Source organism: Hylobates moloch, unplaced genomic scaffold, assembly GCF_009828535.3.
Source record: "Hylobates moloch isolate HMO894 unplaced genomic scaffold, HMol_V3 SCAFFOLD_11, whole genome shotgun sequence".
Classification (NCBI taxonomy): domain Eukaryota; kingdom Metazoa; phylum Chordata; class Mammalia; order Primates; family Hylobatidae; genus Hylobates; species Hylobates moloch.
The window spans coordinates 46920985-46937371 of record NW_026652286.1 but is presented as its reverse complement, the minus strand read 5'-3'; the positions used below and the strand labels follow the sequence as shown (position 1 = coordinate 46937371).

The following is a 16387-nucleotide window of genomic DNA, read 5'->3' as shown; positions in this document are numbered from 1 at the left end:
CATGCCTACCTGGCCAAACAATGTACCCTCTCTGGGACAACATTTCCCCTCTGTAAATTCTGGGTCAGCTCTGAAATTCTGTGGCCTGTGATTCTAAGGCTATTCATTTCTTTAAATTGCCCTTAATTCTATAGAAAGCAAATTTGGATCCTACATTAAATAGCCAAAGCAGCTAGAATGAGGTCAGCGAACTTTTTCTGTACAGCAGGCCTAATATTTTAGGCTTTATGGTTCATATGGTCATAACTAATCATAACTAGTCAGCTCTGCTGTTGTATAATGGAAAACAGCCATAGACAATATGTAAACAATTGAGAAATGAGCATGGCTGTGTTCCAATAAAACTTTATTTATTTATTTTAATGAATTTATTTTTTGAGACAGTCTCACTCTGTCACCCAGGCAGGAGTAAGTGGCACAATCTCAGCTTCCTGCAACCTCCACCTCCTGGATTCAAGCGATTCTCATGCCTCAGCCTCCCGAGTAGCTGGGACTACAAGTGTGCACCACCACACCCAGCTAATTTTTGTATTTTTGGTAGAGACGGGTTTCACCGTGTTGGCCAGGCTAGTCTCGAACTCCTGGCCTCAAGTGATCTGCCCACCTCAGACTCCCAAAGAGCTGGGATTACAGGCATGAGCCACCGCGCCCAGCCTAAAACTTCATGACACTGAAATCTGAACTTCACATAATTTGTACATGAAACACACTCTGATTCTTTTTTTTTTATTTTTTTCAACCATTTAAAAATGTAAAAATTGGCTGGGCAGGGTGGCTCGCACCTATAATCCCAGCACTTTGGGAGGCCAGGATGAGAGGATCGCTTGAGCCCAGAGGTTCAAGACCAGCCTGGGAACAAAATGAGACCATGTCTCTACAAAAATAAAAAAAAATAGCATGGTGGTGCGTGCCTGTGGACCCACAGGAGTCTGAGGCAGGAGGATCACTTGAGCCCAACAGCTTGAGGCTTCAGTGAGCCATGTTCACACCACTGCCCTCTAGCCATGTTCACACCAATGGGTGACAGAATGAGACCCTGTCTCAAAAAGAAAAAAGCAAAAATTATTCTTAGCTCATGGGTTATACAAAATAGCAGTAGGCCAGCTTCTGAGCTAGAACCCTAATGAAACAGCTCAGTATGGTTGGAATAGAGACTGAGACACAGTAGAGTGTAGCGATATGTGAACCTGGAGGGGTAGCAGAAAAGAGACTGAGGAGAACCTCGGAAACTTTGCTGAGGAGTTTAAACCTTAAGGAGAATAGGGATCCATTGAAGGGTTTTAAGCTAAGTGATATAGGGTCAGAACTGCATTTTAGAAAAACCATTCTGGCTTCCGTATAAAAAATAGATTGGAGAGAACAAGTATGAGAGATATTAAGGAGGTAGATAGAATAGATTGGAGGGAACAAGTATGAGAGATATTAAGGAGGTAGAATCCATAGGCTGACTGTTCACACATGAGTATGAGGGGAGAATGTTCCCTACTTTGCCCTGTGCTTATCTCAGGCACGTTTCCAGGTCTGCCTCCTGTAGGCTTCTCTGTTTGCTCCAGCCAAGTGGGATCGCCTCATTGTCTGAACCCTCAAACCTTGGAATTTGCTGATGGTGGCATGAACTTGGCGCTTCTGTAGTACTTGGCTAGTCTTATCAAGCCATTTCTTATACCAGGGACTTCAGTCATACCCAAACTATTCGTGGTTCTCAGAACAAGCAAGGCTGCCTCCTGCCTCCTGGCTTCTATACATGCCACTTGCTGCCCTGAATGTCTCTTTGCCCTTAACAATTTGGTGAATACCTACTGGTCTCTGAGGACAGCTCAGATGTTACCTACCATGTGAAGCCTGTCCTGATCTCCTGGTAGACCTGACCATTTCCTTCCTTTGTGCCCTGATTGGTCTGTCATCAGACATCTATCCCAGCAGCATTGCTACATAATGAACATATACATGTATTTAGCTGAGTAGGCTGGGAGCTCCTAAAGGGCAGGGACGGGTACAAAGTAAGCCTTATGCATAGAGTTGAGGAATGAAATGATAATGTGATGATGATGACAGCCAACATTAAGCATTTACTGTTACTCCAGGATAAAGGCTTTATCTACATAAGAACCACTTATTTCTACTTTACAGATAAGGAAACCCAGATTAAGTAATTTGCCTAATATCACATGGTTAGTCAGGACTTACACCCAGGTCTGCAGAGCTATCAATTATTACAGCAGAGTCAGACCAAACCCAGTCCTCTGAGGGTAACCTGTAGCGTTTATATGTCTGACTATGTAATACTGATGTGGCTGACCAAAGACTTGCTCCTGTACCAATTGAATAAGTTGCTGAAACTGACCCCATTCAGTAGACTTCAGTGTATGTTGAGGAGGGGGGCACAGGGAAGCACGTAAGAAATAGGGGTGATGGAAGGGAGCCAACTTGTATATATAGTGTCTACAGAGGCTTAGGAGAAGGAGAACAAATATTGGACAGATGTCATTTATCCTGATTGTCTCTGCAGAGAAACACAGTTTTCTGACTGACCCCTTGGCCCCTTGACCCCAGTCAACTATGTCATGAATCCAGAAGGCCAGTTAGAAGGTGGTTGACAATAGGGTGACAATTTGGGGTTATTGTCCTCATAAGCCAGTTTATTTATTTCTTTTTTTTTTTTTTTTTTTGAGACAGAGTCTTGCTTTGTCACCCAGGCTGGAGTGCAGTGGTGTGATCTCAGCTCACTGCAACCTCTGCCCCCCAGGTTCATGTGATTCTCCTGCCTCAGCCTCCTGAGTAGCTAGCACTACAGGCGCATGCCACCACGCTGGCTAATTTTTTGTATTTTTAGTAGAGACGGGGTTTCACCGTGTTAGCCAGGATAGTCTTAATCTCCTGACCTCATGATCTGCCCACCTCTGTCTCCCAAAGTGCTGGGATTACAGGCATGAGCCACTGAAGCCAGTTTATTCAGCTCATTTTTTATGTGCACCTACTTTGTGCCACGTCTTATGCTAACTTACAAGGATACAGTGTTACAGTGGCATGGCACTTGACCCCACAGTCTTCCAAGTACCAGTTTATGATCTAGTCCACCACTGTGTGCCAAGCACTATGCTAGGCATATCCATATGCCAGATACCTGGCCAACTTTGATAAGTACCCTGAGAGCAGTTTAGATAAAGCAGTCAAAGTTAGGGGAGGTAGAGATTCCATCTGTCTGGGGAATTGAGAAGGTTTTACAAGGAGGCAGCTTTTGAGCTGTCTTTTGGGGGCTTGGATTAGGATACATGGAAGAAGTGCATTCCCATTTAAACAAAAAGCACAAGCAAAGATCTATAGGTGGATGAGGCAAAGAGCGGGGAGGAGTCTATTTGCCCAGCACTACAGGATAAACAGATTTGTAGTGGCAACTAAGGCTAGAAAACCGGTTGGGTACTGACTCTAGTAGACCTTGAATGTTAATCTGGAGATCCAGGAGGGTTTTGTCCTGTGGGCGATGGGGCACTCTAGAAAGTTGCTCCCACATCATATATGAGCATTGTTGTCACACAGAGTGCTTACCTTCCCCATCTTTTATCTTTGCATGGCAGTTCTTGGACCTTTCCTTCAACAGCCTGACTGTGGAGGCCATCTGTGATTTGGGGATTCTGCCACACCTCCGTGTCCTGCTCCTCATAGGCAATGGCCTCACCTCCCTGCCGCCCAATTTGGCCATTGCAGAGCAGTAAGTTCTACCTCCTGGAGTCTGTGTTTTTGTGTACAAATATCCAAGGAAATAGCCCATAGCAGCTTGGAAGTGCCATAAAGATAGGTTGTAAGTGCTCAAAGCAGGGACAATGCCACCTACTGAAGCTCCCAGAAAGGCCTCAGACACGTGCCCCCAATTTCCTGTGTGCTGTTAGGAGAGATCCAGGTGTTTGGCAAACCACTTTCCCTGCCTCTGACTGGTCATCTGTAAACTGTCTTGCCAGACAATTCTTCATGAGCCCCCTGTGTCAGCTCAGTAAGTCTGTTCCCTGGTCTCTAGATAACCTTTGTACAGTCCCACTCTGTACCTTTGCTGAGGCCATTCCTTCTGGCTGGTCCTTCCTCTTTAATAGTAATAAAAACACATATGTAGTACTTACAATGTCCAGACACTGTTCTCGGCATTATGTACGTTAACTCATTAAATCCTCATAACAGCTCTGTGAGGTAGGTCTCCTATTATTATCCACATTTTTTAGATGAGGAAATAAGTACAGACATTTAAGTAACTTGCCCAAAGTTGCAAAGCTAGTCGGTAACAGACCCAGGATTTGAATCAAGTCTGTCAGACTCCAGAGACCATACTCATGACCGTTATATTATATTCTCATGTAGATTCTGTACATTTTCTAAGGCCCAGCTCAGACCTTCCTCCTTTCCCTACCAGGAGCCTTCTCTGACTGCTTTAGCCCATGCCTCTTAATCCCTTCTCTAAGGGTCAGTTTAATTTAGTGTTTCCACAGTTAATTTAATACTTAGCACATTCTATTATGGCTTATGCCTAATATATATATGTGTATATATGTAATAAGTTATGTAGATTTTATATAGTGATGATTGTGGTTGGCTAGTTGCTCAAGGGGGTTGAGATAATAGTAGTGATCATTTATTAGGGGTTTCATTAGTTAGGGTTGTTTTGTTTGCAAGTAACAGAAGTCCAATTCAAAGTAGCTTAAACAAAAAAGGGAATTTGTTGGTTCATGTATGTGAAAAATCGTGAGGTCAATCTGCTGTATGCTTTGGCTAGATATAGGTGCACAGGACGTTGTCAGGTCTCTGCGTGCATCTCTATTTCTTGAGCATGTGTGCAGCTTCTGTTAGTCTGTTACTTGTTCTGTCATACATATGAAGACATCTTTGTTTTCCTTGGTGTTGGCTTCATTCTTTTTTTTTTTTTTTTTTGCAGTTTTATAACTTTATTTGATATAGTTGACAATCAGTGATTAGTTCTCATCCACAATGACTATCTGTAGATTTTTGAAAGTGGTAACAGGTACATAGGTAACCAAAGTATAGAGCTTATTTGGTGAATCTTCATCTTCATTATGTTCTCTGGACAACTGCACATGGATTCGGCATGGGACATTCCTTATTCCTTTGGCCCAGACAGCCTTGTTGAGCCTGGTATCAGTTCCACACATCTAGAGTTCCCATCTCCTTCATGGCAAATTTCCAAATCTCTTTAAGTGCCCAAGGGGCACGCTTCTTGAAGCCCACTCCATGGATGCACTTGTGAATGTTGATGGTGTATTCTCGGGTCACCACCTCATTGATGGCAGAATGGCCCTTTTTCTTCTTGCCACCATTCACAGGAGCCATCTGCCGGGTCCCAGCTTCATTCTTAGGTAGGCTTTCTCCATGAGCCAGTCAGGCTGTAGACAGAAATATAAAACCCACTTAAGGTATTACAAATAAGTGGTATTAATTGGTTTATTTATTGATTTATTCGTTTATTCTTGGCAGGGAGAGGTAATTGGTATTTTGTTATGGAAAGTTTTTAAACGCATATAAAGTTAGAGTCAATCATAAAATTGACTCCAGGTACCTATCACCAAGAATTATCACCTGACAATTATCAAGTCATGGCCAATCTTGTTTCATCTATGCCCCCATCACACCCCCTCCTGGAATATTCTTAAGAAAAATCTCGGATATATACAGCCATAAATGTTTCATATTATTTCATCTATAAATATTCCAGTATGTAGCTCTAAAAGGTAAGCACTCTTAAAAATCATACCCAGAGAACCATTATTCCACCTAAAATATCACCAGTGATAAAGAGAGGGAATTGGTTACATGGCTGTTAGAAGGGATGGAAGAGCTAATTGGAGAAGAGGGGTACGGGAAGAACAAAAAGTAAGAAGCACTGATAACCAGAGATCAGAAGCTGCAGCACTGCTAAACTGAAGTGAACAAGGCTATATCCACTGCTGGGCTTTCAGGGAGGGTGTCACTGTAATTGTAGACCTGCTGAAGATGTGATGCCTTAACCAAGGCTGGAATCTCTGCCAATGCAGTTACCATGGTTAGTACTGCCATTGCTGTTGCACTATCACTGCTGCTGCTGACAGAAATGCTATCAGAAGCCAAACAAGAGAGTTGCTTCTCCCTGGCTCTGGCCTTCCAGTCTCTCATGAATCCCTTCTATTGGCAGTATCCAACTAGTTGGAAAGGCAGTCTGGGAAGTGTAGTTAAGGAGATGGCTCCAGCCCCTTACAATACATAGAAGAACACAGAAGGAAGGGGTGAAGGCTGAGAGCAAATAGGCAGATAACTGGTACCATTCAACCCTTGGAACCCCAATATCTACCCTCCTGCTTCCCTCCATATTTAATTTCCATACAACAATAGCAACTGCAACATGCTTTTACCTAACATGAAGGAACTCTTCCTCTTATACTGAAGACACTTTCACCATCTCCTCAAGGATGAGACACAGTGCCATCAGTTACTGTAGCCATCGCTGGATGATATTATTTTCTAAAGAAATTTATGGATATTTTATATCCTAAAAACGAAGTTGTAAAGTCAGTCACCACTAGCAGCTTAAGTGTGCATGCGAGTGCGCGCACACACACACTAAGGAAGGAAGAAAATGCACATGAAAATATGCATAGTTGCTACAGTGATCTTTTCTTAACTGGTCAGGAGGCCATAGTGGATATTTGTACATCCTTTTTTCCATCACCTATTTAATGTTCGTTTGTCCTCTTCCAGCACCTTGGCTGGTTGGGGTTCTTTAACTGATGTGGTCTTCTGAAACTTCGCTTCTGAAGGGTCTGAGTCCTTTAAGGTCCTGCTTTTACTGGATTGCCGTAGTCTTCATTAAAAGACTAAAAGACATGGAACTTCTTAGAGGAGCACCAGATAATACTCTAGTCCCAAAGATACTTTTTTTTTTTAACCTCAAGGTATAACAGCAATTATATTTATTTTTATAAACAGTATCAGTCACCTAGCCAGTAGAATGAACCCCTCTTTGTCTGACTGTTGGTTCAGTGAAATGAGAAATGCAAGTGGCTGGTAGCAGTCTCGATTTCCAGTTCAGTGGAACCATGATTGTGTCTCCTGGTACAAGTACCTCCTTAAGAACTAAGACCTGTAAATCAGAAGTGCCAAAAATTGTAGAATGAGAAGCAAAAATTCTGCAAGTGGACTATTAGATATAATTGTAAGAGGAGCTACTTTCATTTCTATTAATTCCTAGGCCCTTAGGTTGTGGTTATGAGAAAAACAGTATCAGTTTTGGTTTATGTGATATCCTATGCTGTTAAGTTAGGGTCCCAACTTCCCTAACTATATCTAATTGGTATAGTAGATAAATCATCAAAGACTATTTCACTAGAGGATTCTGGGAAGATGATGGAGTAGGAAGCACCAAGAATCTGTCTCCTCATCTAGACAACAATTTCATTGGCAGAATCAGTCTGATGTAACAATTTTGAAACTGTGGACACAAATAATCTTCACACTCTATTAAAAGTTTACGTCTTCCAGGGGAAGATTTAGATGACAAACTGCAGCTAATTTCAGTCAATTACAGCTTTAACCCGGTAGCAGCTACCCATCCCCTAACTCCCAATCTCGTGGTTCAAATTTTAAACCTGAAAATTAGAATAAGAAATATATTCATTGGGTAACTCACATGCAGCTTGCAGGAGCCAGGGTGGGCAAAAAGATCCCTGTCCTCCAAATTTTAGAGATCTGTGCTGTGATCACTGATTGCTACTTCTGATCATTGAGGTGCACACAGAGGCACACAACCATTGTTGCACACACACCCATCCACAACTGTTGTAAGCCCTTTCTGTTCCAGCTGAAAAGACTTCCAGGGAATTTAAAGGATTTCTTTTCTTAATCCCCATTCCTTTCCCCATCTTTTGGGAGCCAGACATTAAAGTCTAGGACATTCAAAAGCAGCTGCATTTACTGAGGAAATTAGAATGTCACCACATATACCCAGAGAAATGCACAGGCTTAGAAAAGACCTGAGAAGAACTTACATTTACATATCAGCCTGATCCTTGACACAGAGACAGCCTACAATAATCAAACACAAAACAAAAAAAATCCCAGCAAACCCTGGTAAAGGGGAGAATCTGATTTCTAGAGTTACCATATTAATAGATTCAAATATTCAGCTTTCAACAAAAAAAATCACAAGGCATACAAAGAAACAAAAATATGGCCCATCCAAAGGAAAAAATTAAGCAACAGAAACTATCCCTGAGAAAGGGAGTACTTACTAGATAAAGACTTTAAAACATCTGTCTTAAAGGTTTTCAAAGAACTAATGAAAGATATGAATAAAGTTAAGAAAATGATATATTAACAAAATGGAAATATCAACAAAGAGATAGACAACCTAAAAAGAAACCAAAAAGAAATTTTAAACCTGAAAATTAGAATAAGAAATGAAAAATTCACTGGAGAGTTTCAAAGGCAGATTCGAGCAGTCAGAAGAGAGAATCAGCAAACTTGAAGATAGAACAATTAAATGTATCAAGCCAGAGAAACAAAAGGAAAAAAAAAAAGATTGACTTGAACAAAGCCTAAGGGACCTGTGGGATTGGGATACCGTCAAGCAAACCAACCTATGTATTATGAAAGTCTCAGAAGGAGAAGAGAGAAAGCACGGAGAGATTATTCGAAGTAATAATAGCCTAAAACTTCCCAAGTTTGATGAATGACATGAATATAAACATACATGAGGCTCAGTGAACTCCAAGATAGGATAAACTCAAAGAGACCTCCACTGAGTCATATTATAATCAGACTGTTAAAAGACAGAGAGGATCTTGCAGTGAGAGAGAAGCAACTCATCACATACAAGGAATCTTCAATAAGATTATCAGTAGACTTCTTGTCAGAAACTTTTAAGGCCAGAAGGCAGTGGGCTGATATATTAAATATTTAAAGTGCTAAAAGAAACCTGTCCATCAGGAATCCTACATCCAGCAGAAGTGTTCTTCTAAAGTGTGGAAGAAATTAAGACATTCCCAGATAAACAAAAGGTAAAAAAAATTCATTACCACCAGTCCCACCCTGCGTAAATACTAGAGGGAGTTTTGCAGGTTGAAATGAAAGGATGCTAGACAGTAACTCAAAGCTGTAAGAAGGAATAAAGCTCTCATTAAAGGTAAATACATGGGCAATTACCAAAGCTAGTATTATTGTATCAACAGTTTCTAATTCCACTTGTAGAACATTGTGGGCAGGGAAGGCAAATCTATATCCAAAAATACATTTATAATCTAATAAAGAAAACTTGCTGCTGCTTTTTAAAGTCAAGTTGATACTAGATGGCTGTATAATCCCTCTAGAAACGGTGCCATATTAGGGGCTCAGCAGTGGCCTCTGCCATTGGCAGGTTGAGTACTCAGCAAGGGTCATAACCAGATTTGCTCTGGTGAAAGGAAGTGTGTAGCCTTCATCCCTGCCACCAAGGGAAAGAGGGCAACTGACATTCATGGAATGGGTTACCTTATCTTCCTGACCATTGAGAGTCTCTGCCGCAGGGGATAGTCTTGGGGAAACAGTCATATGAGACACAAATAATCTTCACACTCTATCCATTCTGAGAGGTTAAGTCACATAATTTTTCTCTATACTTTCAGCAACTTTCCCATATTTTTTCCAAGCTTTGACTGTTCAGCTAAACCATCAGCTACTGCCCATGAATCAGTATAGATCTGTATTTCTGGCTATCTCTCTGACCAAGCAAATGGCCAATCAGATATATTGCTCTAAGTTCTGCCTACTTAGAAGATTTCTCTTCCTCTGTCTTTTTGGTCACTCCTATGTGGGGCTATAATATTGTGATAGTCGACTTCGAGAAGGTATCAGCATATCGTGCTAAGTCATTTGTAAACCCAGCTAGAGGTTTTTCTTCCTATATTAGATGGCCACAGGACCTTAGTTAAGGGTTGATGGAGAGGTAGCAGTACAGCAGGAGTATGCACCATAGGAATCTGAGCCATATATTCCTGCAACTTTTCCAGATTTGCTGGAGCCTGCTTTCAAATATTGCTTTCACTTGATGGGGGAGTTCTGTTGCATGTTCAGTTCATGATGAGTGGCTCAGGTTGCATGATCACATAGTATCCTGTGGTCAGGTATTTGGCCTCTACCAACATGCACTAGTAAGTGAGAAATTGTTTTTCAAAAAAAAAAAAAGTTATCTGCAAAATAGGGCATAAGTTTGCTCAAAAATGAATCTGCTATGGGTACCTAGAAAAGGCTGTATTCATAGAATGACCATGTACTTTATCATCCAAACCAGGACATATATGAGAGGGAAAAGGGACAGTATTAATAATTATTTGGCGATAACAGGTGAAAACTCAGGCTATCATTGAAATCCAGGATGTATGGTACCCTATCTGTACAGCACACCTATTTGCCATAGTCCTTTAGAAGCCATTTGGATCTGCTGAGTCATATGCCCAATGGAAGAGCAACTTGCATTACAGTTGGGTCCTGTTGTAGAACCTTGCCTTGCTCTGGGCCTCACTCAAAACTAGCAGCCTTGTGGGATACTTAGTAAATGAGTTAGAACAGCACAAATGTTTTATATGTCACTTCTAAAATCAAAAAAGGGGATAGGCACGGTGGCTCATGCCTGTAATCCCAACACTTTGGGAGGCCGAGGCAGGTGGATCACTTGAGGTCAGGAGTTCGAGACCAGCTTGGCCAATGTGGCATAACCCTGTCTCTACTAAAAATACAAAAATTAGTCAGATGTGGTGGCAGGTGCCTGTAATCCCAGCTACTCTGGAGACTGAAGCAGGAGAATCGCTTGAACCTGGGAGGCAGTGGTTTCAGTGAGCCAAGATCACACCACTGCACTCCAACCCCGGGTGACAGAGTGAGACTCCATCTCAAAAAATAAGTAAATAAATAAAAATAAAGTCCAAAAAGGCCAGTGAAACTTTGTGATTTTTTTTCTTACAAGTAGTGTAAGATAAATAAGAAGCAAGGTACAGGATTATGTCTTTCACATTAGAAGTACATCACAACATGCTTCAGATACCTGGACAACAACAAAAAATTAATCCATACCATAGTACCCTGAATTTTGATGGGGGAGGGGGCTTACCTCCATCCTGTAACACACAGGTATCTTACTAAGGCATCTAGGGTGTTTGCAACTTTTCCTGCTTGCCAGGTCCAATCAGCATGATATTCTGTAGGATATCAAAATAACCAAGATCCCGGAGTTGATATGGCCCCAAGAGAAGAGGACAAAGGTGTACTGTTGTCCCTGTCAGGCGAAAGCAGACTGCTTCTGGTAGTTCTTGTTAACTGATAAAGAGAAAGAAACATTTGATAGGTCCTTAGCTATATCCACAGTGCCAGGGGCTTGGTAGATTTGCTCCAGTAAAAAGATTCCACATCTGGAATAGCAGCTGAAAGTTGGAGTCACCTCTTGATTAAGCTTACAGTAATCTACAGTCATTCTTCAAAACCTGTTTTCTGTACAAACTAAACAAAGGATATCTTCTTCACAATTTAAATAAACAAGAGATGTTAAACAGGGATGTCATAGGAATCATTATCCTTTCATCTTTTTAATCTTTAGTGATGGCAGTAATCTCTGCAATTACCTCAGGGATTCAGTATTGTTTTTAGTTTACTATTGGGAAGAAAAGTTCCTGGGGTTTCAATTGGACACTTCCACTATAATGGGCTATACTTTGTTGCTCAGTAAATAAATGTGGGTGTTCTGCCAGTTGTTTAGTATGTCTGTTTCAGTTACACATTCAAGGTAGATTTATGACTCCACTGGGTCCATTGTGAAACAGACTTTGGCTAAATTTTCATGCTTCCATCTGACCTTTATGATCCCCCACTTTTGAGTGATGGTCCACCATGCCTTTCAAATCCCCAGAGATTAGCACCAATTTGCAGACACTGTCTAGTAATCCTTACAAGGCCTAATTTAGCACTGTTCGGTAGAACTTACTACAATGTTGGAAATGTTCTATATCTGTGTTGTTCATAGTGTAGCTACTAGGCATATTAAGCTTTTGAGCACTTGAAATGTAGCTAGTGTGATATAGGAAATGAATGTTCAATTTTATTTAAGCTTAATTAGTTTTAAGTTAAATGTAAATAGTCAGGAACTGAATGAGAGGCCATGGCTTTTTCTTTGGACAACTCAAATCACTTTTTGCCCACCAGATCAAGGGTTTTCTGGTGATCTGCATCACTAATAATTTCAAATCATCTTAATTCAATTATAAAAATTGAAATTATTTGAAGCTAGTCTTCAGTCTCTGCAAGGTCCATACTATTTCTAGTGTATACGTCCTCCGAGGGTTTGGTTTTCTAATGACCTAACTTAGAGCATGAGTAGTCAGGCTTCTATTCTGTGGCATGCCTTGGATTCCAATTTTCGGCCCCTGGCCCAGCAGGGTTGTCAGAATCTCTGCTCAACTTCTCAGCCTCTCAGCCACTTCTGGAGTCAGCAGACAGTCCTAGGGGAAAAGTGCTGCATGAACCCCTTTGGATTTCCTTCTTTTTTCAAATCTTAGCGCCATAATTCTTCACAACTTGTTAGTTCCCAGGTATCTTAAGGCAGATTATTTTTAAATGTATATTTTGTCTGGGTTTTCTAGTTTTTTACCCAGGGAAGAGTTGGTCCCACATTATTTAGTTTGCAACACTATAAACCTTTCTATTTATTTTGGTACCTAGAGTCACTCAGTATGGAATCAGCTTAAGCTAAATTCCTGACTGGGTGTTTTCTGAACCACTCTGATGATACAGATTTGGGCTACAGTTTTGCAAGAGGACCAGTCTGCCCTTCCCCTTCTCCTTCTCTGTTCACTCCAAGACAGTTTTCTCCTGGCTATGGGATAAGGAGAATGGGTTTAGTTTTGGTTAATTTTACCCTGAGGGTGTATCCCTTTAGGATCCGAAATTCATATAAAGGGTCTCTGATTAAACTCCCCACCTTCGGGATACCCTGGGCTTTGATTCTCTAGCCCCATGATACTGTCAAACCATAGTTCAGTTTCAACAGGATTAGTAAATGCCCTCAAGGCTTGAGTGGCTTCCTATGTTAAGTTTCTCCCTCTGGGTTTTTAGATTGGCATACTGCTTCCTTACTCTCTTCACATCTCTTATACATATTAAAATGATGGATCCACCACCACGGGGAATTGTGGTGTGTGTTCCTGTAGTGCCAGCTACTTGGGAGGCCAAGGTGGGAAGATCGTTTTAGGCCAGGAGTTCAAGTCCAGCCTAGGCAACCATAGCAAGACCCCATCTCTACAAAAGAAAATAAATAAAATGATGGATCTTTTTTCTTTTTATATTTTATTCATCATTCTAGTTGTTTTCAGTGGAAAGCCTAGTTACATAAAATAAGGCAAGTCTCCCCCACCCTGCACTTCCATGTTCTTATATATGAGGGGGAGAATAAATGTATTCCTACCTGCATCAGAGTAGCAATTGAAATCAGCACGCTTTGAAAGCTGTGGGTTGGCCAGGCATGGTCACTCACACTTGTAATCCCATCACTTTGGGAGGCTGAGGCAGGAGGATTGTTTGAGCCCAGGAGTTCGAGGCCAGCCTGGGCAACGTAGTGAGACCTTATCTCTACAAAAATAAAAATAAAGCTGTGGGGCTCCAGACCAATACCATTGCCATTATTTTCTTCTCACTCATCTATCTAGATTCAATATGCTCTGTGTGTTCCTTTTCTGCCAGCCTCTTAAACGTTGGTGCTCCCCAGTCATCCACCCTTAACCTACAAGTTTTCTTAATCTATATGCTCTTTATTGGTGGCCTCCTCTCTTCGCAAGTCTTCTGAACTATAAGCCTGTTTAGCTTACTTATCAAACTCCTTACACACATCCCCATGCCAATAAGCCCTCCTTCTCGCTCTCTCCTCCTTTCTTTCCTTTCCTGGCCTCATTGACTGGCACTTCTTCCCATCTACTATGTAGTTGTCCAGGCTAGAACCTGAGCATTAGCCCAAATTTTGGCCTCCCTCATTCCACACATACGTTCAATCACCAGGTGCTGTGAATTGTACTTTCTAAATTCTTCTCAAACCTGCTCATTGCTGTTATCCTCCTGTTTGGTCCCAGTCTGCAGTTTCCTGCCTCCCAACCCATCCTCCTATCTGTCAGCCAGAGTGATCTTTCTGAAATGCACATGTGATTCTATCACTGCCCTGCTTAAAGTCCTTTAGCAGGTTCCCACTGTCCTAAAGATAAACTCCATTAACATCGCTCAAGGCTTTTCGTGGCCTGACTCTGCCTGCTTCTCCATCCTCCTTTCTCTTCACTTTTTCCATTCATCATCTACCTCATCTATTCTGAACTATTTGTGTCTCCATTTCTTGCTATTTTCTTTGTCTGGGTGAGTTAGGGGAATCATATTTGACCCATTCTATCTGTAGACTACTCTATTACTTGTTTTGAGCTGGAATCTGCTACTTTGGCTCTTTCATTAGGCCTACTCTCTTTCTGCTTCAGACCATACAAGTCGGTGTTCTCACGCATGACCAGCACAGAGCAGAGGATGAATTGTTACCTCCTTTCTTTTAGTCACTATATTCCAAATAACGCCACCTGAAAGAACACTAGCTTTTTAGTAGCCACATCATAATCCCCTTTTACACACACACAGTTTGTTAAGCCATGTCTCCCTTATTCTGTGTGTTTGCACAGTTGGTGTTCTGTATCTTAACACAGAAGCTGATCTGACATTTGTCCTAGTGTAAGTACTTGCTAAGTTTCATCTTGTTTGTTGCAGCCCTTGGTTCAGTCTTTTGAGCAATATTTTTAGCCTAATCCAAAGTCTTACAGTGTAAAGTAAAAGAAATCCACCTTTACCATATAGATAGAGGATCTAGGCCCAGAGATGCTCAACACCAGCTGGAAGTCACACAGCAAGCAAAGCAGCAGCAGCACCGGAGCCAGAGCTCAGGGATCCTGGCCACCCTTCCTATGCATCTTCTAATATGGTACACAAATTCCCATTGCTGAATCCAACCACTGCACATACCCTTAGCTTCTGAAAAAGTTTCATTAAATCTCTCAGATTTTAAGTAGTATTAATTCTGTTTGGCAAGAGAAGTGATAATAAAAATAGCACCACTCTGAACAGCTGGAAACCCCGGCTTCTCCACTGCTGACAGACTTTGCCACTTTGAAGAGCTTTTCTTCCAAAACTGCCACAGGAGGGGCTCGGTGGGAAAGCCTGCTACTTTCCTCTGAAGCTAGACATCTGTCTTCTCACCCATCTGATGGCTGCCCCTCTATTTTAAGATGTCTATTTTAGAGACAAAAAATGAAACTTTCCCATGCTATAATTAGGGTGGAACTTTAAAAAGACAAAGTAGTGTAACTTGTCACAAGAGACAAGACAGAGCCAGCTTCTGCATTATGGAGCTCAAGAGGAATTTTTTAAAGGCTTATTTCTTAGCTGTTTCATATTTCACTAGAGTAAAATAAAGATTGGCCAATCAATTATAAATCAACACAGCTGCTGTGCACTGTTCTGTAATAGCTCTCAGAGATTAAAAATTCAGTGTACGAAAGTTGGTCCTTCCAGAAAGAGGAAAGGGCACACCCGTGACCTTGAAATATTATGAACTATAAAAGCTTCTTGCCTTCTCTGTTAAGTGTCTCTGGTCTTTGGACTTCAAGCCTGTTCCCCACACTGCTGCCAGGTCTCTTTCTGAAAGTTTATCTGACCTGTCCCTTTTTCCAGTCAGAACTGTCATAATGTAGAAGTCAGTGTTAGGTTACAGAAAAAAAGGCAGGGGGAAATTGATTGTAAGAACATTGGGGAATCTCACAGCCATGCCTGAGGGTCATACTGAACATAGACCCTGAGCACTGTGGAGCAGCCTGGAAGTTCTGTCTCAGCTTTCACACCTCCTCCTCTCTGTGACTTGCCACATTTTTCTTTACAGGTGGGCTGCCTGTGTCTTTCTAGACCCCATGATGGGAAACATGGCTGCCTATAGCTTCTAATTATGTTACAGATCCAGCCACGAAGATATTTTTTTTCCCTGTTCTCTCTCTTTCACATTGGTTAAAAGGATGACAGTTCCTTCTCCATTCCTCATGGTTTTACTTAAACATTGCCTTTCCCGAATAGGCGCCTTCCCCACCTACTTCTTTTATAGTGTCACCGCAGGCTGTGTGTTCACCTACTCCACCTAGAGGGGAGGGATGTGTTCTTTTATTTGTATTCTCAGTACCTGGCCACATAAATATATGTTAAAGAAATTCATGAGTGTGAATGAACGAATTAATTAGTAATACATTCATTTAGAGTATACCCTCTCTAAATTCACCTGTGAAATATCCCTGACTTCAGGTATACATTACTGTCCTAGCTTTTGAAC

The 16387-nt window shown here is 41.5% G+C and overlaps 1 protein-coding gene and 1 pseudogene across 9 annotated transcripts in view; one reads left to right on the top strand and one right to left on the bottom strand.

Moving 5' to 3' along the window:
* XRRA1 (X-ray radiation resistance associated 1) overlaps positions 1-16387 on the top strand; it is a 103642-nt gene that overhangs the window by 25308 nt on the left and 61947 nt on the right. For all 9 annotated transcript variants that reach the window (XM_058446964.1, XM_032761541.2, XM_058446968.1 and 6 more), the window contains one exon: positions 3576-3709. In XM_058446964.1, the coding sequence (XP_058302947.1) occupies positions 3576-3709 (134 nt within the window). The remainder of the gene's footprint in view (positions 1-3575; positions 3710-16387) is intronic.
* LOC116476690 (large ribosomal subunit protein eL31-like) lies at positions 4597-14909 on the bottom strand (annotated as a pseudogene).